This window comes from Zootoca vivipara, chromosome 16, assembly GCF_965207765.1.
Source record: "Zootoca vivipara chromosome 16, rZooViv2.hap1.1, whole genome shotgun sequence".
Taxonomy (NCBI): domain Eukaryota; kingdom Metazoa; phylum Chordata; class Lepidosauria; order Squamata; family Lacertidae; genus Zootoca; species Zootoca vivipara.
Genome location: NC_142599.1, coordinates 15,163,278 through 15,190,653, shown reverse-complemented (window position 1 = coordinate 15,190,653; position 27,376 = coordinate 15,163,278). Strand labels below are relative to the sequence as shown.

At 50.1% G+C, this 27,376-nt stretch overlaps 3 protein-coding genes across 10 annotated transcripts in view; 1 reads left to right on the top strand and 2 right to left on the bottom strand.

The window, feature by feature from the left end:
* The window catches only part of CABIN1 (calcineurin binding protein 1), a 57,829-nt gene extending 40,369 nt beyond the window's left edge, over positions 1–17,460 (bottom strand). For 2 of the 6 annotated variants that reach the window (XM_035099257.3, XM_035099264.3), the window contains exons 1-23: positions 17,288–17,460; positions 16,175–16,236; positions 15,649–15,741; positions 15,445–15,558; positions 14,436–14,570; positions 14,053–14,233; positions 12,633–12,762; positions 12,094–12,243; positions 11,602–11,879; positions 11,223–11,391; positions 10,551–10,687; positions 10,088–10,305; positions 8,923–9,001; positions 7,785–7,975; positions 6,953–7,099; positions 6,286–6,480; positions 5,378–5,614; positions 4,065–4,230; positions 2,941–3,062; positions 2,577–2,738; positions 1,718–1,924; positions 899–1,044; positions 42–303 (exon numbers count right to left, since the gene is read on the bottom strand). In XM_035099257.3, the coding sequence (XP_034955148.3) occupies positions 42–303; positions 899–1,044; positions 1,718–1,924; positions 2,577–2,738; positions 2,941–3,062; positions 4,065–4,230; positions 5,378–5,614; positions 6,286–6,480; positions 6,953–7,099; positions 7,785–7,975; positions 8,923–9,001; positions 10,088–10,305; positions 10,551–10,687; positions 11,223–11,391; positions 11,602–11,879; positions 12,094–12,243; positions 12,633–12,762; positions 14,053–14,233; positions 14,436–14,570; positions 15,445–15,558; positions 15,649–15,741; positions 16,175–16,177 (3,522 nt within the window). In that variant the 5' untranslated portion in view covers positions 16,178–16,236; positions 17,288–17,460. Of the gene's footprint in view, positions 1–41; positions 304–898; positions 1,045–1,717; positions 1,925–2,576; positions 2,739–2,940; positions 3,063–4,064; positions 4,231–5,377; positions 5,615–6,285; positions 6,481–6,952; positions 7,100–7,784; positions 7,976–8,922; positions 9,002–10,087; positions 10,306–10,550; positions 10,688–11,222; positions 11,392–11,601; positions 11,880–12,093; positions 12,244–12,632; positions 12,763–14,052; positions 14,234–14,435; positions 14,571–15,444; positions 15,559–15,648; positions 15,742–16,174; positions 16,237–17,084 lie in introns of all 6 variants that reach the window. The other 4 variants (XM_035099263.3, XM_035099265.3, XM_035099259.3 and 1 more) reach the window with 3 other exon arrangements.
* A 963-nt stretch (positions 17,461–18,423) lies between these two features.
* On the top strand, positions 18,424–19,964 carry DDT (D-dopachrome tautomerase). Its single transcript, XM_035098478.3, has 3 exons — positions 18,424–18,583; positions 18,701–18,876; positions 19,635–19,964. The coding sequence occupies exons 1-3, from the start codon at positions 18,476–18,478 to the stop codon at positions 19,705–19,707; spliced, it is 357 nt and encodes a 118-aa protein (XP_034954369.1). The 5' UTR covers positions 18,424–18,475; the 3' UTR covers positions 19,708–19,964.
* Positions 19,965–22,761: 2,797 nt separating this feature from the next.
* On the bottom strand, positions 22,762–27,082 carry LOC118076529 (glutathione S-transferase theta-1-like). Of its 3 annotated transcripts, XM_088659917.1 has the most exons (6): positions 26,835–26,973; positions 26,292–26,397; positions 25,550–25,637; positions 24,204–24,354; positions 23,136–23,312; positions 22,762–22,981 (listed from the first exon to the last, which is right to left on the bottom strand). In XM_088659917.1, exons 2-6 carry the CDS (start codon positions 26,386–26,388, stop codon positions 22,781–22,783), a joined length of 714 nt encoding a protein of 237 aa, XP_088516043.1. In that variant the 5' UTR covers positions 26,389–26,397; positions 26,835–26,973; the 3' UTR covers positions 22,762–22,780. The 3 variants fall into 3 exon arrangements, with proteins under 3 accessions (XP_088516043.1, XP_034955251.1, XP_088516042.1); XM_035099360.3 differs by lacking the exon at positions 26,292–26,397 and having other exon boundaries at positions 26,835–27,082; XM_088659916.1 differs by lacking the exon at positions 26,835–26,973 and having other exon boundaries at positions 26,292–26,752.
* Positions 27,083–27,376: the final 294 nt, after the last annotated feature.

The following is a 27,376-nucleotide window of genomic DNA, read 5'->3' as shown; positions in this document are numbered from 1 at the left end:
GTTGCCTTTTTGGGGCCTGCAAGCTCCAGCTCAGCCCTCACCTGCTGTACGACCTCAGCTGGCAGCTCTGACTTCCACTGCTTCAGCTGCCTGGAGGCGAAGGAGTGCAAGGCATAGGACATGGTGCCATACTCTATCCACAGGGAGAGGTTGGAGCCGTCAATCTCCAGGGCTCGCTTGAAGCAGCTCAGAACAGGGGTGGCGTGTTTCCAGATGAGGCCATCGCTCTTCAGCTCGTTGGAGTTCAGCTTGTCTTGGATCCGGCTGGCTCGAGCCAGCGCCATGCCAGCCCAAGAGTCAAACCTGGGAGAAGAACAGCACACAACAACCCCCCACACCTTGAGAAGTTCAGTCCTGATCTCTCCCCCATCTCACTTTGCTATATTACAACAGCTTTTTTTGTGTTGTTTTTTTCTAAGGGTGTTTATTATACCCCATCACCAGTCACCTTTGCAGCCCTGAACAGTTTGTGAGCAGGGTATTTAAAAAGACGTTCCCTCCATGCCTACTGCTGGGAGCTTTTCAGCTCAGGTGCCAAGATTTTAGAAATCTTATCTGGACACACACACAAGTTAGCACTTCCATGACGGTCACTATCCTGTAGAAGGGATTCAATTGCATACCAGCAAATTTAGCTTCGTGCAATTAAAAAGGGGTCATGTGTTCTGGCGCAACAACACCCACACCCACACACCTGGGGGGGGGGGGGAGACTGGTTGTGCATGCCTCTTCAAGGCGGCAGATGCCAACACAACCACAATATGCCAATGCTCAGGGCACAGGGAAAATGCAAGCAGCCCAAATGCAAGGGGCCCTTACATGACACACACACCATCCAGGGACCAACGATGGAATGACCAGGCATCCCATCTGGTCTCAGGGGTTCCACCAAGCTGACCTGTTAGGACAGATGCAGATGTCATGCATGTAGAACTTGATGGCCTTAGACTGCTCCTTGTTCTTGAAGTGGTAATCTGCAAGGAGGTAGTACAGCTCTGTCACCACCGGAGGAGAGTAGTCAGCACCCTCAGGGAGAGCTGGCACCTGGCAAGGAAACGAATAATTAGGATGCCTGGGCTTGTCATGAGCAGCAACTGCCACCACTTGAATGTGCCTGTGGAAGGAGACTCCTCACAGCCTTAGGGCTCAGTGGAAGGAAAAAAAGCTGTTGAGAAAACTGCAATTGGCTTAGCAGGGAATACCATCCTCAGGCCTCACGTTATTCTAATACGGGTGTGGGGAACTTGTGACTTTCCACGTGTAACTGGACTCCAGCTCCCATCAGCTTTAGCAGCCAGCATGGCCAATGCTCAGGGATGACGGGAGTCCTTAAAAACACGGAATCATAGAATTGTAGAGCCAAGGGTCATCTAGTCCAACCTCCTGCAATGCAGGAATCTCAGTTGTAGTGCAACAGCTTCTAGAGAGCCAAAACAGGTGCTAAAGGAAGCAATACATGAGAATAAGACTTCGAGAGAACTTAAAAGAGCAGACATAAAAAAATGATGGAATTAAATTACTCGATGCCCACAAGGCAGTGAAGTCACTTCTCCATTACAAATGGCCTGTATCTGAATGCACCAGCAAACCAGGCTCATTGTTGACAAATTCAACCCCCACCCCTGGGAGAAGGAAATCAGGGAGGTAGGAGCTCCAGCACCACCCCCTCCCCCTCCCTCTTAATCACCCCCCCCCAAATGATGCAAGAGGCTTGTACCTTGCTCAGAGTCCCTTCAATGTAGCTAGACACCTCCTCTATCCTCAGCATAGGTTTGTCTGTCCGAGGGACAATGGTGGCCATCTTCTTCAGAAGGTTGGCCAGGTCAGCAGACACTGTACTGGTTTTGTAGCTGTCAAATTCAGGAAGGGTCTTGGGCTTGAAATATTCAAACATGAACAAGGCGTCTTCCCACATCAGATCCACCTTGGAGAGAAGGCAAGAGATGCATCAGGCCATGCCAGGAACAAGAGGAGCTTCTTTGTACTAAGTCAGATTTCGAGTGTACATCTCAGTCCAGTACTGCTTAGCGAGACAGAAAGCTGCCTTATGCAGCTGAGTAGCAAAGGACATGCTGGTAGAGCATGAGGCTCTTAATCTCAGGGTCAAGGGTTCAAGCCCCAACTTGGGCAAAAGGATTCCTGGACTAGATGACCTTTCTGGTTCCTTCCAGCCCTACAATTTTTTGATTCTATGAGTCAGGCCACTAGTTCATCAAAGTCAGGAATGCCTACACTGACTGGCAGCAGCTCCTCCAGGATTTCCAGGCAGGGTTCTCTCCAAGCCCTGTCTGGAGATGCTGCTGGACTGAACCTGGGACCTTCTGTGTGCAATGCAGATGCTCTGCCACAGAGTTGCAATGGCCCTTCCCCACACCTGGAAGGAAGAGGAGGAAGACAAGGTCTACTCTGAGTCCAGCATTCCCCCATGCAGGTAACAAAGATGTCCTTGGGGAGTAGCCAAGGGCTGCTGCCTTCCATGTCCAGCTTGTGGGGTTCCAATCTCTGGAAGCAGAGAGACCTGCCTGTCATTGAGCATCCTTCCTTTTCTCTCCGAAGGAGACCTGAGACAGTCTCACCTGCTGCGTGGAATGTTCTTCCAGGTACCGAGCCTTGCTCTTTTTGCTCGGGAAGCTATACAGGCAATAAAAGCATTGCTCCAGAGCAGTTTCCAGCTCCTCCTTGTAGGGATGGGTGTCCTCGGAGGTAGAGGCCAAAAGCTCTTTTTGCAGCACCCGCACCTGGAATGACAAAATTGACTGAGGTCAAGGCTACCGCCTGGTCAGGGGACAACTGAAGAAGCCTCGGAGGAAGCGTGCTACTCGGTGGGTGAGAACATGAAGGAACATTCCTCTCTCCACACGAGTCTGAGTTTCACAGATCTCTCAAAGAGTGGAAAGAGGAAGAGGGTTAATCTGGGCTATTTCAAGCATGGCTACTCACATAGAATTTAAGAAGGGCTCCGTCTGAGTTACAACACCACGATCTCCTCCCAAGGTATTCGTGAGCCGTGTTCAGAAGCATCAGGGAAGAGGGCAGCATAGGTGTGTCCAGAGTCTGAGCTGCTGATGACAAAATGAATGTCAAGTAACTGTTGGACAAACAAAAAGCCACAAATCTGGTATGGGAGATGCATGAGTCAAATGGGCAAGACGCAGCTGGCCTAGCGATACCTGACAGCCCCTGGACTAGCCCCCAAATTGGTTCCTAGCCCAAAATTCTCTTATACAGGGAAAGACCCAGTTGTTTTACTATGTTCACCAAAAATGCTTGATGTCTGCTCAGAACAAGGAAGTCCCCAAAAAACCCCACATTTTTCTCTGCAGGAACCTCCACCCCGAAAACTACTGGTTCACCCAATTTTGTTAGGGTGGGGAGAGGAATATTTTGGTATCTCCAAATGGGAAGGGAGATTTTGGGATGGTGGCGGAAGCACCTGTTATGGCAACAGCAACAGTTTCTACTTCTACACCACCACTACCCTTTACTAAACAGTTTAGGAGCTGGTAGTTTTGGAAATGGCAACAGGAGCAGAGTTCTGGCTGCCGTCACACTTCCTCTCCGCCCCACAACCCTGGAGTGCCTCTGGAACAATGCTGGTGTGGACATGTGAACATCATTCCATGGGCTCTCTGAAGCATAACAACGGAGGTTGGAGTAATTCCACCTGTTTATTAAAAAAGAAGGGGTAAGGGCCATCTGCCCCGGAAAATATTTTGAAGGCCCCAAAATCACACCCCAAAGTTAGCCAGTTCCAGCAGCCCTTTCACTTGTTCCAGGCAACCTCCAGCCTGAGAAGGGTGAACCTAGAGGACGTTTGCACACGGGCAATGTTTTGCTACAGAGAGCCACTTCTGACAATATGTTTGTCTTCTGTGTGCAAGAATCCAGTGACAAGACTGACAAGGAAGGCTACAAGGGACGTTGCCATTAATCTGCATGCATTCTGGTGCTCTGTCCTTTTGCCCTATTTTGGCAGGCACAGATTTCCTGAATGCCCAACTCAACCCCTCATGGCAGAACACAGCCACTTCCCACCCACCAGAGAGGGCACAATTGTTCCCCACCTTCCTCATTTTGGCTCTGCAGCTGCTGCTCCTCCTGTTGGCAGCAGAGGGAGCGGAAGGTGTCTTCTTCGTGCTGAATGATCCTGTGAAGAATAATCCAGGGAAGCACTGAAGACACAGAAGGCTCTTTGGGCTCCTCCTGGACAGCCATGCTGCAGTCAATGATCTAGGGTGGAGGGGTTTCAAGGAACAGACGTGGGGCAAGTTAAACCCACAGAGGGGACAACACTCAGCTCTTCCAACAGGAACAACATACTAATGACAGGCATTCAAGTCATCACCCAAGTGGCCCCCAGATTGACTGAGCTGGTTTCAGGCTCAAAGCAAAAGGGGGTGTTCTTCATTTACACACACATGCCCCCCTCCAAATTCACCAGGGGCTGAATCTGGCTGCACAACTGAGCAGTAAGACAACCATTTAGCCACATAGCAACACTAAACCACATTTCCAAATGGATACTGGCAGAGCTATGCGCTGAGCAAGACTAACCCTGCCCTGAGCCAACCCTCTCTTCCCCTGAGAAACTCATGGCGGCAGCCAGGGCAGGAAGGAGTGGTCAACAGGGGCAGCCAAAGTGTGTGAGAGGGTGGAAGGCTCTTTAAACACACACACTGCCAAGGCTGCATAGAGCCTTCAGATGCCACCCAAGTAAGGATGGAAGCTGGAGACTTGGGAAGAGGCTGAGGAGAGACAGAGAGAGAAAGAGAGCCCCCCAAAGCAGAGGGTGGAGCTGAGCTCCAACCTAGGAGGGAATTAGTATTCTTGCTCTCCTTCCCCCTCTGCCACTACCCATTACAAAAAGTCTGGCTTCGTATTTCTCCTCCTTGCTTCTCTTCTAGCAGACACTGTTGAGAGGACAGGAACTCCAAGTGCTCTTACAGCCAAAGAAAGGGGGTTTGGGTTTAGCTTTTGCTCTGGATTATGCAGTACCTTCCTTTCCCCACCCCCCGCCAGGAACCAGGACCACTACTCGAGCCAGCTTTGTTTGCTTTCATTGTGCTGTGTGATTAAGTGTTGGGCAACACCAGTTTAAGGGCCAAGCCAAGGCTATGAGCTGCCACTGGGAGCTGGAAGACCTCCAGAGCTGCCCCCCCCCTCTCCTAAGACCTGGCAGGCTCCCATTCCTATGCTCTGTACTCAGAGCCCATGGGAAATGACCCTCCTCCCTTGGCTGTTTCTGATATATTAAAATGATGTTTCCACCAGCAACTGCAGAACAGACCCTCATGTCACCAATGGCTCAGAGAAAGGCTGCCAGCAGGTCTCCTGCTCTCCAGGAGCAATGTGGGTCCTCAGGCAAAGAGCGGGATACCTGGACGAGGTTGCTGGTCAATCGGACCAGGCTCTGCAAGGCCGGCGGCTCCTCCAGGCTGCTGCTGTCTGAGGAGAGGGAGCAGTCAATCCCCGCGAGCAGCTGCGTGACAGTGGCCACCCACTCCTCCTTAGCAGACGCCTCTGTCATGTTGATCATCTGCTGAAAGGCTTCGTTCAGGGCGACTTCCGAGCACTCAAAGCACTGCCGGTAGTCCTGCAGCTTGAGCAGGGAATCCTGAGGAGCATTAAAGAAGAAGAGACGCCTTAGAGGGAAATGTGCAAGAGCCATTTGCAAGACAGCTGTTGGGAACCTTTTCTAGAGCTGCACATGGAAGGGCAGCAAGAGGCATGCCCATGTAGGCGCCCTATGGAGAGGGAACAGGTGCTTGTGGCAAAGAGCACTTGGGAGCCTGAAAAGCCGAAAGGTGCAGACAACAGGTGCCTGTACGCCCTCCGTTTCTCTGCATTTGTGTGCGTGACCAAGATAAACACACAGCACTGCATAAAAGCCATCGAGAAAACACCCCGAGGACTCCTCAAGAACCTACAAAGAGCCCTGCTGGATTAGGCCAATTGCCCTTCTAATCCAGCATCCCTAACTAACAATGGCCAGCCAGCTACCCACAAGCAGGACTTGAGCACAAGGGCACTCTCCCTCGCCTTCCCTAACCCCATGGTTTCCAACAACTTGGGTGTTCATATCCTTGAAAACAGCTTTGAACAGCACCGCACGCAGAGCGCTTTCCCCTCCGCACAGCGAAAGGAACTAGCACCGTAACGCCAGAGTCAGCCTAGTGAACCTGCTGGTTGTTTTTTGCTGGCTGCTGTTTCCTGGCAGCCTCTGCTGCGACCATCAAGGCTGGCTATGCCAGTTTGGCCTTCCCTGCTGCCCTCAGAAAACCCCACCTGGAGCAGGAGCAGCTGAGCTGGCCTCTCCGGAATGGAGATGACAAATTCCAGGTGCTTCGTCCGGCTGTATCCACTGAAACACAAGGTGGGTCGCAGCAGACGCACCACCGCTTTGTAGTCGCCGGCCTCGTACAAGCGCTGGATCTCCTCCAGGGACTGGCATCTCTCCAGGGACTTGAGGTTCTTCTCAATCTGCAAGAGTCACACACTGCATGTTGCAAGCGGCAATCCTCTCCCATGTGTTCCACAAGCGACAGAATTAGCTGCTCTGAAGGCAGCAATTGACCAAGGTGACTGTAAGGCAGGAGCCCAACCGAAGGACACCGATTGCTTCATTTCAGTTTTCAAACCAGAACCACAAATCACAGGTATTTTAGTCAATCATTTATCCAGACTCAAACATATGAAGCTTTCTGAGACAAAGCTGAGCCAGTGGCTGACTTAGCTCAACGGTGTCCACTCTGACAGGCAGAGGGTGTTTTCTCGAGGGGCTTAACCTGAGACCTTCAACGCACAAAGTGCACACACACTTTGGTAATGGGGTCATGGCTGCTTCCATGTTTGCACCCCTGGCATATCTGCTATGAGTTCATCCTCACGAGGAAGGCAAGTGCAGCCAGCCTCTTGCAGTGACCCAAATGTTCCCACGTCCAGCTGGTGTTACCTCTTCCAACGAGACCACAGAGTCCACATGGAGGTTTGGCAACCGGATCACCACGCCCTCGTCACCAGCTTTGGCCTGCACTGCAGCAGAGCTCTGGAGCATCTCTGTGCAGACGTCATAGTTCTCCAAGGCCTGCTCCATGTCTCCCTGGGAAAGCAAGCAGCATCCTCAACTGCAGCCTGCCAGCTAAGCTCCTTCCCCCACCCAGCCCCTCCCAGGAACTCCATACCCCAAGCTGCCTATTGCAAGGTCTTTTGCTCAAGGCCTTTTTTAAACTCACTCTGCCTTTGTACCCAGATTTCCACTATAGCCTCACAGAAGAAGAGCTGTGTGCCCAGTGTCTGACTGCCCAGATCTAAAGCCAGTAGTGCTTAATTAAGTAAGGTAAAGGTAAAGGGACCCCTGACCATTAGGTCCAGTCGTGACCGACTCTGGGGTTGCGCGCTCATCTCGCATTATTGGCCGAGGGAGCCGGCGTACAGCTTCCGGGTCAAGTGGCCAGCATGACAAAGCCGCTTCTGGTGAACCAGAGCAGCACATGGAAACGCCGTTTACCTTCCCGCTATAGCGGTTCCTATTTATCTATTTGCACTTTGATGTGCTTTCGAACTGCTAGGTTGGCAGGAGCTGGGACCGAGCAACGGGAGCTCACCCCGTCACAGGGATTCGAACCGCCGACCTTCTGATCAGCAAGCCCTAGGCTCAGTGGTTTAACCACAGCACCACCTGGGTCCCCCTCTTAATTAAGTACTTAATTAAGTACTCTGCTGCAAACACCACAGAAACTGTGCAGCACCAGGAGTCTCCCCCCCCCCCAAACCGAAATACAAACCTGCAGGGCCAGGAAACGAGCCTTCAACCAATACACCCGAACCACGAACTCCAGCCAGCCCTCCTCAAAGAGGTCTCGCTGAGAAGAGGCAAAAGAGAGCTGTAGCAGATCCCCCAGGAAGTGGCTGCCAGGGAAATCAGGGCCAAACTTCCCATTTACAGAGCTGCCCGCAGGGCCGTTCCTTGGAGACACTGAAACAGTTTATTTCACATTTCAGCACAAGGTTCTTTTTTTAAAAAAAAAATATAATCTTTATTGAAATTCAAAACAAAGCATACAAATTTTAAAAAACATATACATAAATAAAATCAATTAATACAAAAACAAATTATTATATTTAACCACTATCTCTCAAAACCTATCAAAGCATATCATTTACTGCCCTATTTTTAGCGTATCTTAACAAAAATTACATAAATCAAATAAATCAAATCAAATCATATAACCTACAATCACTCATCTCCCCTGAATAGACTTCCACTTGTCATCATGCCAGGTTATTAAATTCTTATACACCAATACTGCATCCCGCTTTCCCTTCATTTTATACTCTACCCATTATTTCGTCATTAAACTCCTATACTATCTTTATTTTTAAATCACTACAGAATCTTAGAAATAAATCCAAGATGTCAGTGCTGGACATTGCTTTTTCATGTAATCGCCAAATTTCCCCCAGCTCTGATAGAACTTCTGGTCACTACATCCTCTTCAGCACAAGGTTCTAGGCTGAGAGCTCAGATCCTTCACAGCTCAAAGTCTAAACAACAGCATTGGGAGCAGAGAACCCCAAGATCTGCACCTGAGAGAAGCCAATTGAGGAAACGTAACAAAGAAAAACTTGCTTATCTTTTGCAAGGCATTGGGTTTGCTTATGAAGCAGTGAACCCCAGAAGCTGCCCTGTCCTGCTCCAGGTCCATCTGGCCCAAGTGGCTGGGGACTCTCCAGTCTCCTCTAACCTGACTTCAATGCCAAAAGGTCAACTTGGGAATGTCTATGTGCAAACCTCAAGATCACTACCAGGCCCAGCTTCTAAGCTCAGGCACGTGTTTCCTGTGGGGACTCGTATCTCACCGGAGGGAGTTTGCAGGGCCTTTCCTCGGAAGAAGCACTTGCCAACACCCTGTGCTCACTCACCCATTGAGCTCTTCCCTTTGGTCAGCAGCCACTGGTCAAGCTGCAGCTCCATGCAGGACAGACTCATCAGCATCATATCCTAGAGCAGAGACAAACGTGGGGGGGTGGAGAGAGGAGGGTTAGGAAGGCATCAGGGGATTGGAGGGGGAATCATTTGCAATTTGCACCTCCAGCAGAAAAACCCTTCTTATGAGAATAAGCAGTGTTGACTACAGTGTTTGTGAAAGATCAGAAACAACAGCAGAAATGCATTTTGCTGCAAAGAAAAGAAGCATCAGGAGGGGAATGGCCCCCTGGCTCGCTCTTCAAACCTTTATCTCACGACACCTAAGAAAAGCTTGATCCTAAAAATAAAGGGAGCAGAGGGCAGGCAGTGAGCATCTTGCCAGCTAAGTTTGTCCCGATGGGAAAGGTTTGCGGACGGATTTACTCCCAACTGTCAATCAAGATACAAACCTGGAACCAGTGGAGGTCCTAGGACACTTTTCCCATGGAAAGGGTGTGCAGATGGCCTAAGTATCAACCTCTGGGTAGGTCCCAAGCAATGAAAAGGGGTGCCGAGCATTATCCTCCTGCCTCCAATCACAGAACACTCCCTGATGCTACACCTGCAGTATTGTTGCACCTCCAGTTAAACACCATCTCGGGTACCAGGGCTGGGAAAAGCTCCCACTCGTGAAAAGCAGATTTACACTGATTTTTCTCCAACTCTCCATTCCACCAGGCTGTGGTTCAGGAAGAAGAGGGAAGCGGGGCCATGCCCAGGTTCCCCTCTCCCATAATTATATCCATCCCAGCCAGTCACTACGATGCAGCTTTAAGAACTGATGCCTGGGTTTCTCTTCTGCCTCCTCCCTCTCCATTCCTTTTCCCTTTTGTGTTGTGTCTCTTAAGATTGCAAGTCTGCGAGGAGAGACTTGTTTTTTTGACAGTATGCAGGGCACCCTGAGAGCCTTTTCAGCTGAAGCATAGGATAAAAACAACAGCAAAGAAGCAGAGACATGCTCTGTGGATCGTAGCCCATGCCTGGCACCATGTCTCTGGCTACCAGACACAGCTCTGTGTTCCTGCTATACAGGAATTAAGTCTCTCTCTCACATGTACCCTTTAGAGGTGGTGCTTGGGTGGCAACAGAGTGAGGTCACCTCCAGAAGTATTTTCTTACCCTGATGTGCTGGTTGTGACAGTCCCTCAGCAGCGGATTGGGGAGGCTGCTGCTGTGCTTCCTCCAGCTGTTGTAGATGTTCAGCACAACCTCAGCCAAGCCCAGCGGCCATTTCACAAGGAACTTCAGACTGATCACTTTCAGGTACCTCATCATCAACTCAAGGATGCCCCCGTTGTTCAAGTTAGCCAAGAGGAAGTTATGAACATCCTGCTTCTCTGGAAGAAAAAAGTTAACACAATGTGCATGGAAAGAAGCAACCACTTCACCCCTCCCCAGCCTACCTACAGTGAGGTATGAAGCAAACATTCTGTGACATCAGAGCAGCTCACCCAATCTGTCAAAGGCTTTACCACAAAATTATACTACAGCTTCCAAATATTGGATCAAATTAAAGAATTCAAATGTAATCCTTTTGGGGGAGTCCCTCAGCTGAAACACAGAAGCCAGGGAAAGTACCTACCGTACTCCATGCACGTTGTTGAGTCACACGATATCCTGTGGGTGCCCACGTGCTGGAAATTTTCCTCCTTGGCCTCACACTGGACCTCGTAGCTGCTGAAGGGACCCTCGTCTTCTTCTGGGTCAGGTTTCCTCAAGCTAACAGGAAAAACAAAACAAAGAGGAAAGCAAAGCATCAATGCTCTGGACCTTGCCAGCCCCTTACAAGGCAGACATCAAAACACACTCATTATGGCAACTTTGCAAGCAACATGCAATTCCCAGAAGCTAGATTTATTTTCGCAACACACCAAAAAAGGTGGAGGGAAACACCAGTTCCTTGTAACTGCCAACAATATTGCAGGGAACATGAGAAGTTGTGTCCAGGAGAAGGCAGGCTGCCAAACCCAAATCAGTACAGTACTGCCCCAGTAGCCCATGCAGGAAGCGCACTCAGATGGTGGGCCTGCACCAAAACTGCAATGGAGGGTTTTTTGCCCTGGGTGAAGCCTCCAGAGGGGCTCCATTGAGGCTCCCAGTCTGTGTGCATGTACATAAATGTGTGTGGCGTGTGTGTACCAAGCTGAGTCTTTGACCTGGGTGAAATAAAGCCTAGTTTCACCCCTGGGGTGCAGAGCTCAGCAGCTTCTCTGCTATTTTTTCAGAAGCACAAACACCAAACTTCCTTCCGCACCGTGAAGGAAGGAATTTCACCAGCAGCTCCTGGAAGTCCACCTTCTCCTCCTTTTTGCACTTGGTGTTCCGCACCCGAGCCGACCGCCTCTTGGCTGTCTCGCCGCTGTCTTCGGGGATTCGCTTCCGCTTCACCCCTTTCTTTGATCTGTCGCCCACGGAGGCATCCCCTAAGAAGAGCCAGAGAATGCCCAGATATCAAACTCCATGGACAGCACAAGCCAATCGATCACAAGCATCCTACCACTTCTCCCAGCAGAAGACCAGAAGGCCAGCTCTACTTCCACATTATTAATTGGTCCATGAAGAACAGAGCACAATGATTCAGAAAACCCTTCAACATCCACCCAGAGAACATATTCATGTCATGCATCCCTTACCTGCAGGACTGACCGATTCCAGAACATTTGGACTGGGAAAGGTGGGCGTTACTGGTGTGTATGTTAGGAGTGGCTCCGTCACAGGCGTCTGGGGATTGGTGCTGACGGGGTTGGGCTGTATAACACTGACGGGAGCGGAAGTTGCCGCGACATCAGAGTGCTGGTCTAGATCTTTGTACTCCAAGAGGTCAATTCTCTTGCCCAGACTGGGCCGAGGAGGCTCGCAAGTGGTCAGGTGTTGATACATGGCCAGTAAGCTCTCCCCAAGACACTTCCACCTGCAGGACAGCACATGACAACCAAACACAAGCTCAGCTCTCACTCAGGGACCAGGGCAGGCAATGCCTTTAAGCCACATGCAGAAATAAGGAGCAAGGCAGCCGTTTTCCACATGGGACCAAGAGCCAATTCTTCACAGGAATCATTAAGGAAATGTTGCTTTAAGTTCGCTCTGCAGTTGTCAGAATAAGTTCACACCCAGTTAAGACCTACGTGAAAAGGGAGATGGGCCGGACAAGCTTCAGGTCTGGCTCCCTTTTTCGCACCAAGAGTGCCTGCCTCTTCCTGCGCAACTCCAGAGCTTCCTCGATGATCGTTCTAGCCTCAGACGGACTCACGTTGACATTGTGGACTGACAAGTCACTGGAAAAACAAAAGAAGCAGCAAAGTAGCCGTTTAGATGCTTCCGTGTCATTTCATAGCGAGGCAAATTCCTTTAAATTTAGCAAAATTTAAATTACCCTGCTGAAAGTAAAATAGCTTAATTCCTTGGACACCCATTCAACAGCAACTCTGAAAGCTGCATGTCAACAGCATGATGCCTACAAAACGGTGGGTTCATTGTGGCACTCTCTGCCTTTCCAATATGGGAGAAGCAGCTTTAGGTCACAAAAAGGGGACAGAACAAATCTCTGGGAACTTGCAAAGAGGCTGCATGTCCTCACTTTGAAATGGAAGCTTCTGCCACTATTCCGTCTGATGCGAGACAGGAGCATCAACATTCTTTACCTTCAATTTTGGAAGAAACTCACCCTTTGAGGAACATCCTCAAGGAGTCCTTCCTGAGGCATGGCTGCTCCTCAAAGATCTTCTCCTTGATGACCAGCCCTTTACTGTACAGGCAATCCCTCTCCAGAGCTTTGCAGATGAAATACAAGCAAGCTGAGGGGAGGAATAAAAGCCACATATTAAATCCATCCTAAACTATTTTTTTCCATATTGGAAAGTCCTATGCATCCCAAAGGAGCATTCTGATAGTATACAGTGATGTGGCCTTCCTGGAGTGGGTGGGGTATTCTAAGAACCAATTTGGCATGTCTGACTTGCATTCTGTAAACAGAACTAAGGAATATATCATTTCATTTCACATGCTGCATAAATACCTCAAAGGTTTTTCAAGTAGCCCAAAGTGTTGAACTAAAAATATTTGATGGGGGGGGGGCACATAAAACAGTAAAGCACACCGAGTATGGTGACTTAGTTTATATTCAAACACACTGCCAAGTTTTTATATGAAAATTATTTTTTCCTTAAGATGTAAAAACTGTATGTTCAGACACATCAAATCAATACCAAACATTTCTGTTACACAGAGCAAATCATGGCTTACCGGTACTGAGAACACAAGTCAATCGTGCCCACTTTGCTCCACCACACTGACACATGGAAAGAAGAAACCACGGCCCCTAGGCTTAAGAGTTAGGGCCGAACCAAGGATTGTGGTTTGTTTTGCTCCCAGCAAACCTCGTTCAGTAGGCTAAACACAATTTTTGTAGAGCCAGCCTAGGAACTGAGAGCTCCCAGACTCTTTGTGTTTTTAGTTAAAGAAGGGCTCTTTAAAGCAGGCTTCCTCAACCTTGGCCCTCCAGATGTTTTGAGACTACGATTCCCATCATCCTTGACCACTGGTCCTGCTAGCTAGGGATCATGGGAGTTGTAGGCCAAAAACATCTGGAGGCCCAAAGTTGAGGAAGCTTGCTTTAGAGGGCTTCTCACCTTATGGTGTTGATGCCATTCCCTTTATCACCAACATGCAAGGAATCATTTTCCCTTATTGGTTAATTATTATTCTTTTGGTTTGTTAACACTGTTATTGTCCGACTATTGTTCTAAGAACTGTTGTTTGATCTTGTGTTCACATCTTTTTACATAGTGCAAGTTTTGATTTGTAAACTAATTTATTGTATAGTCTTTTTTTTAAAATAGAGATTTTAGGTTTTTTAAAAAAAACAAAATATAAACAGTAATGAACAATATCCACCCCCTAGCCCTCAATAGGAAATGACTAAACTACCAACAGAGTTTGCTATCAGGCTATTTTCACCCTCCCAACACCCCAAAGGTGAGCAACACCAACCCAAGCAATCCAAAACAGCAACTCCAGCAGCTTCCTGTACCAATAGATGTAATGAGCTTTATTTGGAAAAATAAAACAAAATGAATACAACTTACTTGTGTAGTCACTGAGTGTGTAGAGAACTGTAATAAGGTTATCTAAACAAGGCCAGTGGTCTGGATTACACGTGAGTCCTTCTTCAAAGGCATGGCGTGCCAGAGGCAGGCGCATCAGTCTGAGTGCCGCATGCCCAATCTTATACCACAGGTTGACATCTGTCGAGTCTAGCATTACAGCCTGGAAAACACAGTATATACGGTTTGGCGTTACAAGGCTCTAGTGTAAGAGTGGTGAATCCTGAATCCGGCCCACCAAGCCTCGGCCTTCCTCGTGGCTGAGTGTTGCGGCTTAGCGCCCCAGGATCCTCTCTGATGCAACATTAAATATATGTAAGGCAAAAACTCTGGCCCTGATGAGTGTGAAGGAGAGATGCCTGTACCTCCAAGTAGAACTCCATGGCCGTCTCAAAGTCATCACGCTGTGCTGCGAGCTGAGCCAAGTTTTTGTAAGTAGAATACTTTAGCATCAAGCCCGGGTGCTTTAAGCCCTCCCTCTCATCACCAGATGGAATTGCCTGAAAATTGCAGATGAGAGACGCAGTTTGAGATAAAACCTTCATTAATAACACAGAATGGTTACAAACCTGCCTGGTGCCAGCATGCATCATTTCAGAGCACCCGAGGGACTTCAAAAAAGCAAAGCAGACACTGTTGTAAAATACAACCAGTATCAAATGGCCCACAGACCCACTACAACAAATACAACAAATTTCTTTTTCTTTCTTTTCCTCTCTCTCTTTGCTTATTAAGAAACTCCAGAGGGTTGAAGGTCCAGTGAGCTGCTTAACCACTTCTAGAAATGGATATCTATTATCCAACCACTCAAATCTCCTGATTGGGCAAGTGACAATCCTTCCAGGTTCAGACACAGGGACAAGGGTCATGCAGAAGAGCAGATGCTCTGCACACAGAAGACACAAGGCACCATTTCCAGTGAAACAGGGATCTCAGGTAGCAGCTAACAGGGAAAGACCCCGGAGAGCCCCCAACAATCATTGGAGATTGTTGAAAACAAGCAGCTTTTTAGTGAAACAGCATCTAAAGTCTATGATGTCCTATGATGAATATTCAAATGCTCATCAAGTTATTGAATAATCCTGATGCCCACTAAGCTTAAAAATGCTGGCCAGGATTCAGTGTGTATTTCACAAAGAGGTACTCTTGACATTTACCCCCACTCAGGAGCTTCCTCCCACTGGTATGTTATTGGTGGCTCACAACCTGGCAACTTGGGGCCATCAAACTCCCCGAGCCTCAGCTCTACAAGAGATCTTCTCATGGTTGTGCCTGAGATTGCTGTAGGTCTCCACAAAGTGGGGCTTGTAGCCACACACACCACACCACTTAGTAGGCGGAAAGCTTTACCCACATTGATCCCATTTCACTGACCTCTCGCAGGAGGCGAGTTTCAAGCAGTTCATGGTAAGCTTTGGCAGATTCTTCGAAGAGGTCATGTTTCTGAAGGTCCAAAGCTTTATGATACAAGGCAAATGCTTCTGCTTCCTAGAGATCAAAATTGACATTCTAATTAATTGACTTTGCTCAGAGCAGAAGAAAACACCAGCTCAGGGCTTACAGCAGAACTTTGCTTACTTGTGCCTCCTTTGTCTGTGTTTTGTGGCTTTTAAAGGTCCCTTCATGGTCATCTTCAACAGTGGAACTGGCATTCAATGCTGCAATCCTGATCTAGAAGTGGGACAAAAAAGCAGTAGTGTGTGCTGCTGATAAATCCATTGCAATGGGTGATCTCTGCCTTACTACCAGAATTTCAGCAGTTTCTCCCTCAAAACACGCATTAACAAATAGTGGGGGCAAAATATGGGACATCAGTAACCTTGTTGAAGGAAGAGAGCCAGAGGGAAGATACAGCCACCTTGCCAAGGAATAGTGAAGCCATTTGGATTGCAGTGATTAACTTCTCTATAAAGAGTTAACACAGAAGCAACAGTCTAAAAGCATGCACCAACACCAGATTAGAATACAAAGGAAAAAGAGAAGTTGAGTTCCCATACAAATAGAAGAGCAAGCCAGAAGTATCTATGGGGAAGCAGTATCCAGCTTTCACTGAGACCTGCCACCACAACTTTTTTCTAAATAAAGGAGTCAATGGCTACTTTACCATCTTTGAAGAGACTCAGTGTTGCCATTCGCCACCTCTGTTGGTTCAGTTCACTCATGAACCTAAGGAGCAAAACCCACAAAATTTATTGATCAGACTAGAATCGTCTGCCCTGCAATAGAGCACATTGCCACAGAAGGGCAAATGCTCGCCGAAACACTGAAATATACTTCCAGTTGGATTTAAAAGAAACCCTGAGACATCCCAAACTAATAGATGTCTGTTAGCTGAGAAATGCAAGAGGTTTCTCAAGCTCGTGTTATGGGAAGTAAACGACATGAGAAAACCCAGAGCAAGCTTGTGAAGCCAGAAAAGATGGCACCAAGCTGGTGCATCTATACATACTCCCAAAACAAACTGAGCTCCCTTCCCATCTCAAAAATGGATTTAGGAAGAGTGTCCACTCACGCAGAGGAAGCACAATCCTTTGGGTGTCGTACGTATATGAACAAAACAAAAGGCCCAAACCAATGCTTTTTATCAATATAAAGTCACCCAAGCAAACAAGAAGACAACCGAGGTTGTCCTGTTACAGCAAATCAGAGAACCATGTCCACCTAGCACAGCAACTGACAGGGCAGCTGCTCTCCAGGATTTGAAGCAGGGAGTCTCTCCCTCCCCCACCTAGGGATACCAAAGGACTGAGTGCCAGGCCCTTCTGTGTGCAAGGCCCTGTGCAAGCCTTTCATCCATGTTGCGGAGCAAGGGTCAGGCCAGCAGAACCAGAGTTTAAGGGGGAGGCTAGCAGCACCGACAGGAACCGAGAAAGATACCAGCCTCTTTGCCCATCCACTGGCTGCTCTGACTGGCAACAGCTATCCAGGCTCGCAGAGAAGGCTGGGCCCCAGCACCTGCAGGCTTGAGGTGCTGAGCACTGCAAAGCCAAGTGCTCTGCCGCTGAGAAGCTTACCAATGAAATATCGACGGGAAGGGGAGGGGGAAGGGCGCTTCATTGCCTTTTAAGACAGGAAGCGGGAGAAGGGGAAGGCTTACTGAGCCTTCGGCTGACACAACGCCCTGGCGGTGTCTGCTACCTCGCTCCAGCGTACCCCGCCCCCCACTTCCGGGGCGGGTGCGAGGCCTGACTGACAGCCAGGCGGGGCGGCTCAGCACCTGAGGGACGGAAGAAGGGCCAGGAGGGGAAGAGCCCGTATTGCCGCCCACCGCTGCCGCCAACGCGAGCTCGAGAACAGGCGGAAACCCAGCAGGTGCGGCGGGCCGGACGCGTCACGTCAGCGCAGGCTGCACCGGCTGGACTCCCGCCTGTCAGGGCGCCGAGCAGAGCCGGGAGGAGCCGCCGCCGCAAGCAAAGCGGCTCCTTATTGGTCCGCGGCGGCTGCCCAATAAGAAAGCGGGATGCTGTGTGTGGGGGTGGGAAAGGTGGGGGTGGCCTCGAGGGGAGGGAGGCGAAAAGAGGGCGTGGTCTTCACCGAGGCTGCGCTGTGTGCTTTCCCGCCAAAAAGGCAGCCCTAGACCCAATAAAAAATGAGAGGGGCTATTCCGCCGTGAGGCAGCGAGGCTCGTGGCAGCGCAGGGTCTCAGGATGGAGATACTGCCAGCCCTCCTTGGAGATGCTGCCGGCGGCTTGATGGTAGCGACTACCCCTTGTGCATTTCCAGAAAGGCGCTCCTCGCGGCTTCGATTCCTGTACGGGACACCTGCATATCCCTGCATTATTAAGCCCCTAAAGATTTGGGGCGCTCCCCCGTTTGCAACTGTTTTCCAAGCCGGGCGGTGAGCCCCGCAGCCATGCTGAGCGAAGGCGACCTCGGGACAGCCTCCCAGGGGTGCACAAACAAAGCCATCTCCGCAGCCTAACCGGAGCAAGGCCCGCCTGCTGCTACTGCTGCTTCCCTGCCCGAGAAACGCCAGATCCCAGCGAGGGACCGCGGCCACGACTTCTCCCGCCTGGGATCTGCCCTTTGCTGAGGCCAGGGGCGGGATCGGAGCACGGGAATCATACTCTGGGGTTCCACCAGGCTCCGTGCTGCCTGCACGGACTGGCAGCATCCGTGGCTCGCCGCCGACAGGGTTGCTGCCTGCCAGCCCGGCTTAAACCGTCTCCGGGGAGGGGAGTAGAAAACAGGACTCTGCCTGGCGAGTCCCACAGCCGGCCGGCCCCTCCCAGCGCCGGGAGCCGCGACCCCGCCCCGAAGTGGGCCGGTTCGGAGGGGGCGAGTCTCCCGGCCTAGCCAATGCCGAAGTCCGGCGCAGCAGGAGGAGGCGGCAGCAGCAGCAGCCGCGCAAAGGGACCCGGACGGTACTCGGTACCCGCGCCGCCGCCGTCTCTCTTGAGCCGCGATGCCTTTCGTGGAGCTGGAGACGAGCCTCCCCGCGGCGCGGCTGCCCCGCGATCTACCAGCCAAGCTGTGCGCCGCCGTGGCCACCATCCTGGACAAGCCCCAAGAGGTGAGGGGGCGCTGCTGGCCACCCCGGAGTGGGGGGCACACGGGTCGGGCGTCGGGCTCCCGGGTCCTGCCGGCCCGGCAGAGACTCACTGTCTTTTCCCCCTCCTCTGGGTCTCAGCGGGTGAACGTGACGGTGCGCAGCGACGCGGCGATGGTGCTGTCGGGGTCTGCGGCTCCATGCGCCCAGCTGGTCGTCTCCTCCATCGGCGTGGTGGGCACGGCCGAGCAGAACAAGGGCCACAGCGCCCGCCTCTTCGACTTCCTCACCAAGGAGCTGGGCCTCGGCCCCGAAAGGCAAGTCTGGACCGAGGGAGGGAGGGAGGGAGGATCGAGCGCCGGGCAGGCAAGGAGGCCAGGAAGGCGAGGGAGCTCCTGGCAATCCCGGGCGCCGCCAATGCGCTGTCCTTGGGTGACCTCCAGCTTCCAGAGCGTGCTCACTTCTCCTCCCTCCTCGCTGCCTTTCCTCTATCGCGGGAGGAAGGTTATATAGTCGGCTAGAAGAAGCTGCTCCCAACCCCGCCTCAGCACCTTTTGACATGCTGTGACTGCCTCCTCTGTAGGAGCAAACTCCTAGGGTCCATGGGTGTAGCCCGGAGGGGGCAGTCCCCCCCCCCTAGATCAAGTAAAACAATGGGAATACTTAACTAACTGATCAATCATGTCGGTTCTGCTCCCCTGACAAAGTGCTACTCTACCCCAACAAAAATCCTGGCTATGCCCATGGAGGGGTCTTTGGGCCCCCAATAAAATATTTGAGGGGGGCTGCCCCCCCCAAGTGGATGAGCATTGTCATTCAAATGGTGTGTGTGCACCACGCTAGGTGATCAATTATGCAGGGCTTACTTGCCCCCCCCGTATTTTATTCAAGTTGACACCTGCTGCTCCCCAAGTATTCAGGAAGAAAACCAGCCCCAGCAGTGCCCTCTTCCTCTTACAAGGCAGGGAAAGGATTGGATGACACCTGTGGCAGGAGCTGCCACCGCCGTACACAACCTCGGGTGCCTTTCTTCACCACCCGCCATGACTTTCCTTTTCCTCTCCCACCCCCGCAGGATCAACATCCGATTTTACCCACTGGAACCTTGGCAGATTGGCAAGAATGGGACGGTCATGACTTTCTTGTGAGTTGGCCAAAGACCCCTGAAGACCAGTGCCAACATCCCCACCCGCTTTTGGGACCCCTCTCCTGGGGGAAGGGGAGTTACTCATTTTCTCTTCAGACCCACTTCTCAAAAAAGGGCACAGGGGAAAGGTCTCTTCCCTTCATTTTGCCTGAGCTCTCTCTCTTCTCTGCCGCAGCGGGAGTTCTCTTTTACGTGTCTTGTTTTCCCGAAAAGCCATCGAGTCACATCCCATGAACAATTAAAAAACACACGTGTTCATTTCCTGTGCTTGTTTCTTAAATATGAGACTCAGCCTTCTGCTCAGCCATGACTGCAGGGAATATAAGGCTTTCGGCCACCCAGAGTTATTATCATGAGGGTCAGAAGGGGTTGTAAAGCACCTTGCTGGCAGGTAGGTGCCAGAGGCAGGAATCATAATTGGAGAGAAGCCAAAACAGTCGCTGCAGCTTTGCCTCTGATCCAGGGTTTCCTCCCCCCCCCCTTCCAAAAGGGCAGTGAAACCTCAAGGTTATTTTTATGCTCACCCTTTTACTGCTTACCTTTTCTCTAAAAAGTAAAGTGTCCACTTGGTAGAGCTGGCCAAGGTCTCTCCCGTGCATAGCATGTTACGCTAATCCCCCATCCCTGCAAAGTGTTTGGCTGCTGTAAAGGTGAAGGGCCCCCGGACCATCAGGTCCAGTCGTGTCCGACTCTGGGGTTGCGGTGCTCATCTCGCTCTATAGGCTGAGGGAGCCAGCGTTTGTCCGCAGACAGCTTCCGGATCATGTGGCCAGCATGACAAAGCTGCTTCTGGCGAACCAGAGCAGCGCATGGAAACGCTGTTTACCTTCCCGCCGGAGCAGTCCCTATTTATCTACTTGCACTTTGACATGCTTTCGAACTGCTAGGTTGGCAGGAGCTGGGACCAAGCAACGGGAGCTCACCCCGTTGCAGGGATTCGAACCGCCGACCTTCTGATCAGCAAGCCCTAGGCTCTGTGGTTTAACCCACAGCGCCACCTGGGTCCCTGTTTGGCTGCTTTACCAAGGTTTAAAAAGAAAAGAGCCTGAATGTAGTTGGGAGAACACAGTTTTTAGCCATCCTCTAAAACAGGCATCCCCAAACTGCGGCCCTCCAGATATTTTGGTCTACAGCTCCCATGATCCCTAGCTAACAGGACCAGTGGTCAGGGATGATGGGAATTGTAGTCCAAAACATCTGGAGGGCCGAAGTTTGGGGATGCCTGCTCTACTGCAGGAATCTGTAGAATGACCCACAATGTTCCCAATCTGACCATAGAATCATAGAGTTGGAAGAGACCACAAGGGCCATCCAGTCCAACCCCCTGCCAAGCAGGAAACACCATCAAAGCATTCTTGACATATGGCTGTCAAGCCTCTGCTTAAAGACCTCCAAAGAAGGAGACTCCACCACACTCCTTGGTAGCAAATTCCACTGTCGAACAGCTCTTACTGTCATAACCGGAGCAGAGGCAGATTTAGGGGAGCGCAAGTGGTTTGCCCACACTGGGTGCCAAGCCAGGAAGGCGCTGTTGCAACAATGACAATGGAAAGTGAGAGGCGTGTGTGCGCCAAATTTTGGCATTGCACACGGCTGAAATGTCCACCACTGGCTGGAAGGTGTGATTCTGCACTTCAGAGCAAGATGAGGTTTTGAAATAGTCGGTTTGTGGGATGGAACATACTAAGTATGACCACGTTGCTCAGTGTTGTCCGCACTGACTGGCAGCCGTGGTTCTCTAGGGAACATTCCTCACCCTACCTGGAGATGCCATGGGGGGGGATTGAATCTGGGACCTTCTGCATGCAAAGCAGCCGCCCTATCACTACGCTGTGGCTCTTCTGTTGACAGATCAGGAAGCAGGGAAAGGGACCCACAGCTCTAGGGGTCTGCATGTGCTGGCAAAGAGCCCCTCGCTCGCTCGTTCTTTGAGCTGCTTCACACAGGCAGAGATAGATGGGTGGGAAATGGCTCTGGGGACAACCAGCCAATCTGAGAGGGGCAGGGACTTGGCCTGCCCATCCCCGTTCCTTCCCCAAAGGGGTCATCTAGAAACATTAGCTGCCGTTGAGCAAATTTCCAGGTATCAGCCAAGCACCAGGAACCAAAAAGCAGTCCCCCACACACACCTGCCCTTCTTGGTTTTCTGTTTGAAACAGCATTGACAAAAGAAAAGGGCAAACTCCATCGGGGGCTTACATGAGGATCATTTTATCCGAGGAGGTCACTTTATGTTGGCTTCAGTTCTCCTGTAAAATGAGGAAGAGGCAGCCACATGCCTCAGTGGTTATGAGGAGGATGCTTTAAAGGTAAAGGCAAAAAAGCCCTCAACGCTACAGTGAGAAACACTGAGCCCAGGAGACATGGCAAAGTTGCCCTGCACCTCAGCCCAGCCCATACCAACCTGCCACACCCTCTTCTCACATTCCTGCTCCCCTCCCTCCCTTTCTAACAGATGCTCACAATGGTACCCAGCCAAGAAAGAGCCAAATATTTGCAGGCAGTTCCATGTGGTTATAAAAGCCTTTCTGCAAACTACAATTGTGACGTGATAGATCTTCCTCCGGAGGTCTTTGTTGCATAGAACCAACACACACACACAGAGAGAGAGGGAGAGAGAGAGAGAGAGAGAGAGAGAGAGAGAGAGAGAGAGAGAGAGAGATCCATTGAGGCCTGGTGAGCAGAAACTTTAAATTACATCAAAAGCCTTTTGTGGTTGTTTTCCGTCTGATGCCCCTCATTTCAAGCTATGTCCCCTGAAAGCATAATGAGATCACCGAGGCCTCTTTCCTTCCTTGCTCTTGTCAAAATCTCCCCAAAATCCCACAATTTGTAACTTCGAATTCACTGCTTGCAAAATTGCTTGGTTTATTATTCTAGGATTATTGTTATTTTTGCAGCATTTCAGGTTATTTTTTTCCTACATTCAATTTGCAAAAGGTGTCGGTGAGTTCTTTTGCATGGGCGATAACAACCAGTCACCCCGTGGCAGAAAATGTGGACCCCTCCCTGACAGGGCAACGCGGAAAAATAACCAGAGCAGAAAGCGGAGGGGGGAGCTTGTAGTGCCCATTTTATTTCATCATCTTCAAGAGTGCGGGCTTCAGTTGGACTTTCAGTGATGGGTCAATGGTCATGTTCCTTAACTCTTGATTGTTCAGGATCCGTGCGTGCGCTTCTGCAAAGAGCTCCTTGCCCAGGGTCACCTCAACCCTTTTGCGCCACTCCTGAAGCTTGGGTCGGCCCTCAAAGGTTTCCCAGCCGGCTCCCACGGACTGGAGAGTGAGAGGGGGGGGGCACATGCAGTCACCAGGCCTCCACTGTTCCTCCTGATCTCCACCCCAAAGACCTCCAGGCAGGTCCCCTTTCAAGGATACCCTCAAGCAGGAGGGAGAAGACTCCTTTTCCATTGACTTCCCCAGGGCTGACCTGCATAAGCTCCACGATGGCCACCAGGTCCGCCAGGGAGATCTCGGCACCAATGAGGAAGGGTTGGTCTCTCAGGAACTTCTCCTCCAGCTTCTGCAGGTTGGTGTTCATGTCCTCTGTGACATCGTGGAGCCTCTCGGGAGGCAGTTGCTGATTTATGAACATGGGGATCACTACCTGCCCCACAGGGAAAAGGCACCAAAGGTCAAAATCCAGAAATGGAGCCATGGTGCAGGCGGGGGACAAACCACAAGAGAATAACATGACGAGGCCCCAACAGCATATTGTCACGGGGGCATATCTGCTCTCCAAAATGGGTTCATTTGGTCAGGCAAATGTCAGAGACTCGTTCACAGCCCAACCAGGTGCTCTCCTACAGTTTGAGCAGTTGGGTCTTGCCCCTTAGATGTTTGTTGGTGAGAGCTGCTGGTATAGGGCAGTATATAAATTCTGCTGGTATAGGGCAGTATATGCTGCTGGTATCGTTACAGGTAGGTAGCCGTGTTGGTCTGAGTCGAAGCAGAAATAAAAAAATTCCTTCAGTAGCACCTTAAAGACCAACTAAGTTTTTATTTTGGTATGAGCTTTCGTGTGCATGCACACTTCTTCAGATACACTCGTTCTTTGTGCTGCTTCACACAGGCAGAGATAGATGGGTGGGAAATGGCTCTGGGGACAACCAGCCAATCTGAGAGGGGCAGGGACTTGGCCTGCCAATCCCCGTTCCTTCCCCAAAGGGGTCATCTAGAAACATTAGCTGCCGTTGAGCAAATTTCCAGGTATCAGCCAAGCACCAGGAACCAAAAAACAGTCCCGTCCCCCACCTGCCCTTCTTGATTTTCTGTTTGAAAAAGCATTGACAAAAGAAAAGTGTGTATCTGAAGAAGTGTGCATTCACACGAAAGCTCATACCAAAATAAAAACTTAGTTGGTCTTTAAGGTGCTACTGAAGGAATTTTATTTCTGCTGGTATAGGGCAGTATATAAATTCAATCAATCACTGGGTGCCAAACTCCATGGAGTATGGGACCAGCCAAGTCCTGCAGAGGGACCGAGCCACAACCTCACCTTGAGCCAGAAGATCTTGGAGCAACTGACATGGATGGTGGTTTGCTGCCAGGCCAGGAACTCATCGACACGACCCCGCTTCTTCATGTCTGGTGGGTACCAGTGGCTGGGTGTGTTGTACTTCCGGGTCAGGTAGAGGAGGATTGCGGTGCTGTGGGGCCATAAGGCAAGAGTTGGAGAAGGAGCATCCTTGCCAGGGGCACCTTTCCTTATTATACCTGAGCCAGGTAGGTGTAAATTGCCCCACAGAGATTGGGGGGGGGGGAGAGAGGAGGAGGAAGCAGCAGGTGGTCCAGATTATTTATTCATTTTCCTATCTCTATATATAATATATACAGTGGTACCTCTTGTTGTGCACGCTCCGGGTTACGAGCTCCGCTAACCCGGAAATTGCCTCTCCTGGTTGCGAACTTTACCCCAGGATGCAAGTGGAAATTGCGCGCCAGAGGTGCGCGCACAGCGGGAGGCACCATTAGCGAAAGCGTGCCTCGTGTTACGAGCAGTTTCTGGTTGCGAACGGACCTCCGGAACAGATTCCATTTGTTACCAAAGGTACCACTGTATCTGTTTTGTTTTTGTCAGGTTGGTTAAATGTTTAGTTGGGGTTGGTGGTTATTTTAATTTGGGCATAACTCTAAACTGTTTATTATTATTGTTATTATTATTATTGGTTTCTATTGATTTATTGGTTGGTTTGTTGCTTGTATAGGATATTTTGTGGGGTTTTTTAACATTTGATGCTTTGTTGTTGATGTTTTTTAAATTTTAAAATAGAACTTTATTCAGATAATTTCGAGAAATACAAAATCAAGCATACAAAAACAAAGAATACATTAAAAATTCAAAAAGAAAAAAAGCATAAAAAGACAAAAAAATACATATTCAATCATATATCAACTCAATACATAAGCTCAAAAAAGGGGCATAAATACCTAGAAACCCCAAAAAGGGGGTAAAAGAGAAAAGAAAGAAGAAAAGAGGGGGGAGGGGAAAAACCAAATAAAACAAAAAAGGGCACAGCTAAAAATAAAGTTTACTTCCTATTATTTGCAACACGCGTCCCTAGATATGTTATTTTTCCATTGCTGTATCTCCTACTGTATCTATATAAAGATTTTAACATTAATAAATGCGTTATGTTGAATTCTCCTCTTGTGGTTCATTTATTCTAAGCACATCACTAAATTACATTCTAAGTTCTCTTTCTCCAAATAATCCTGTACATATCTCCATTCTTCCATGATTATCTGCCTGGGTACATATCTGATTAAAGCTTTGGTGTTTTTATATATGCTGTAAGCCGCCCAGAGTGTCTGGGGAAACACACACACAAACACGCCTCTCACCTCTCTTCTAAAGTAAAGTCTCCATCTTTCAGAACTGGTACTTTCCTTAAGATGTTGACCTTGTTAAAATCTTCATTAAACTGTTGTCCTGAAAGGGATGAAACGGAAGCACAAACATTACTGAATGAGGCCCTGCAGAAATCTGCACCCTCTCCCCCCCCCCATGCATGTTGGCTTCCAAAGCTGTGTGCAATTAAAATCCATGCAGATACACCATCTAGTGAGAGATCCGTGGAGGTGTTTAAGCTACAGAGCAGCTAGCTCCCTCGGGGAATGGATTTGCTTACATCCTCTGGCAGTTGGTGACACAGTTCAGGTTCCAAGTTCTTCCCTGGAAGAGGGGGAGACTTGCGGGCAGCTGCTGGAAAAAAGATGCCCCTACTTTACAAGAGCAGTGCTTCTGTCAATTTGCCAAGGATTTTGCATTTTGCTTCCTCCTCCACCTCCTCTCCAGCCTTACATCTTTTGGCAGATTAACTCTGTTGCCTGGTCTGATGGGTTATGTTCAAAAGGAGCACTTTGGTGCCTGAAGCCAGGGGACACCCACCGTGGCTGAGGGCTCAACCGGAGACCATCACAACCCCTTACAAAATTTGACAAGGCTTTGCACTCAAGAGGCTTAAGTGGGGAAATCTAAGAAATAACAAAAAAGGAGTCCTGCTGGATGGGACCCCCACCCCACCCCACCCCTTTCCATCCCTTTGGGAAGCTCATAAGCAGGTCTTGAAGACAGCCCACCTACCCCGACTGCTGTTTTCTCCTAGCAACCAGTGGCTCAAAGGTAGACTTCTTCTGCACAGGGAGGCTCCTGGCAGAGCATGAGCGTTTGCCTCCTCCATAGGGGCAGCCTATAGAAGAGACCAATTGTGTCCCTTGTGATTTTGAGTTTGGATTTGATATCCCGCTTTATCACTACCCGAAGGAGTCTCAAAGTGGCTAACATTCTCCTTTGCCTTCCTCCCCCACAACAAACACTCTGTGAGGTGAGTGAGGCTGAGAGACTTCAAAGAAGTGTGACTGGCCCAAGGTCACCCAGCAGCTGCATGTGGAGGAGCGGAGACTCGAACCCGGTTCACCAGATTACGAGTCTACCGCTCTTGCTGCATCCTTTCTGCCCTCTGGTCCCCCGGAGCTGCAAACTGTGCTTCCAAGGTGGGTCTAGAAAGGTCAGGGGAAAGAGGAAGTTCCAGAAAAACTATTGGTGAAGGGTGTTACTGGGTCACGGTTGGGGGAGGAAAAAGTGGGAGGGACACTAGGAATCCCCCTCCCCCAAAATCCCAGTTACCTTTAAGCATCTCGATGTTCTTCATCATGAAAGCGATGTTGTTTTTCTTGGCGAAGATGTAGACCGCCCGGCAGGGCTGGGAGAGCATATCTAGGTAGAGCTCTAGCACCATGGTGAAGTTATGTCAGGTGACTTGATGGGAGATTCCAGCTGCCTTTGAGGGACCCTCAAGCCCCACCCCCAACAGAAACATCTTCCTAAGCCTCCAATTGGCCTGCAGAGTAAACAACCTGTTCTAGGGAAGGTATAGCCAGCCAATCACGAGAGGCCCAGGTGTTCTACCTGGGCTCAGGTGGGCCACTCTTTGGCCTGGCTCCAGCCTGCTATTGGTGCTGGATCCATCTTTTCTGCCCCAGGGGGGTGGGGTGGGGGTAGGCACTGGTGAAGGAAACTTGCCAGGTGCCAGGACTCTGGTCCTGCCCTTAAAGGACTGGCCTTCAGCCAGCAGACTGGGACCCTAAAGGAAGGTGGGTCACAGCAGCGGCACAAACTGGTGTTGAAAAATGAAGAAATGCCACGGTGCCTTTGAGTTGTGAAGTAAT

Excerpts from the sequence above, each read along its gene's own strand:
- DDT (XM_035098478.3), top strand. The coding sequence starts at position 18,476 with ATGCCTTTCGTGGAGCTGGAGACGAGCCTCCCCGCGGCGCGGCTGCCC. Across the intron at positions 18,584-18,700 it reads TCCTGGACAAGCCCCAAGAG|CGGGTGAACGTGACGGTGCG; the intron begins GTGAGGGGGCGC and ends TCTGGGTCTCAG. Across the intron at positions 18,877-19,634 it reads CTGGGCCTCGGCCCCGAAAG|GATCAACATCCGATTTTACC; the intron begins GCAAGTCTGGAC and ends CCACCCCCGCAG.
- LOC118076529 (XM_035099360.3), bottom strand. The coding sequence starts at position 26,946 with ATGGTGCTAGAGCTCTACCTAGATATGCTCTCCCAGCCCTGCCGGGCG. Across the intron at positions 24,355-25,549 it reads GACTTTACTTTAGAAGAGAG|CACCGCAATCCTCCTCTACC; the intron begins GTGAGAGGCGTG and ends ATGGCCCCACAG. Across the intron at positions 23,313-24,203 it reads CCAAGATCTTCTGGCTCAAG|GTAGTGATCCCCATGTTCAT; the intron begins GTGAGGTTGTGG and ends CCTGTGGGGCAG.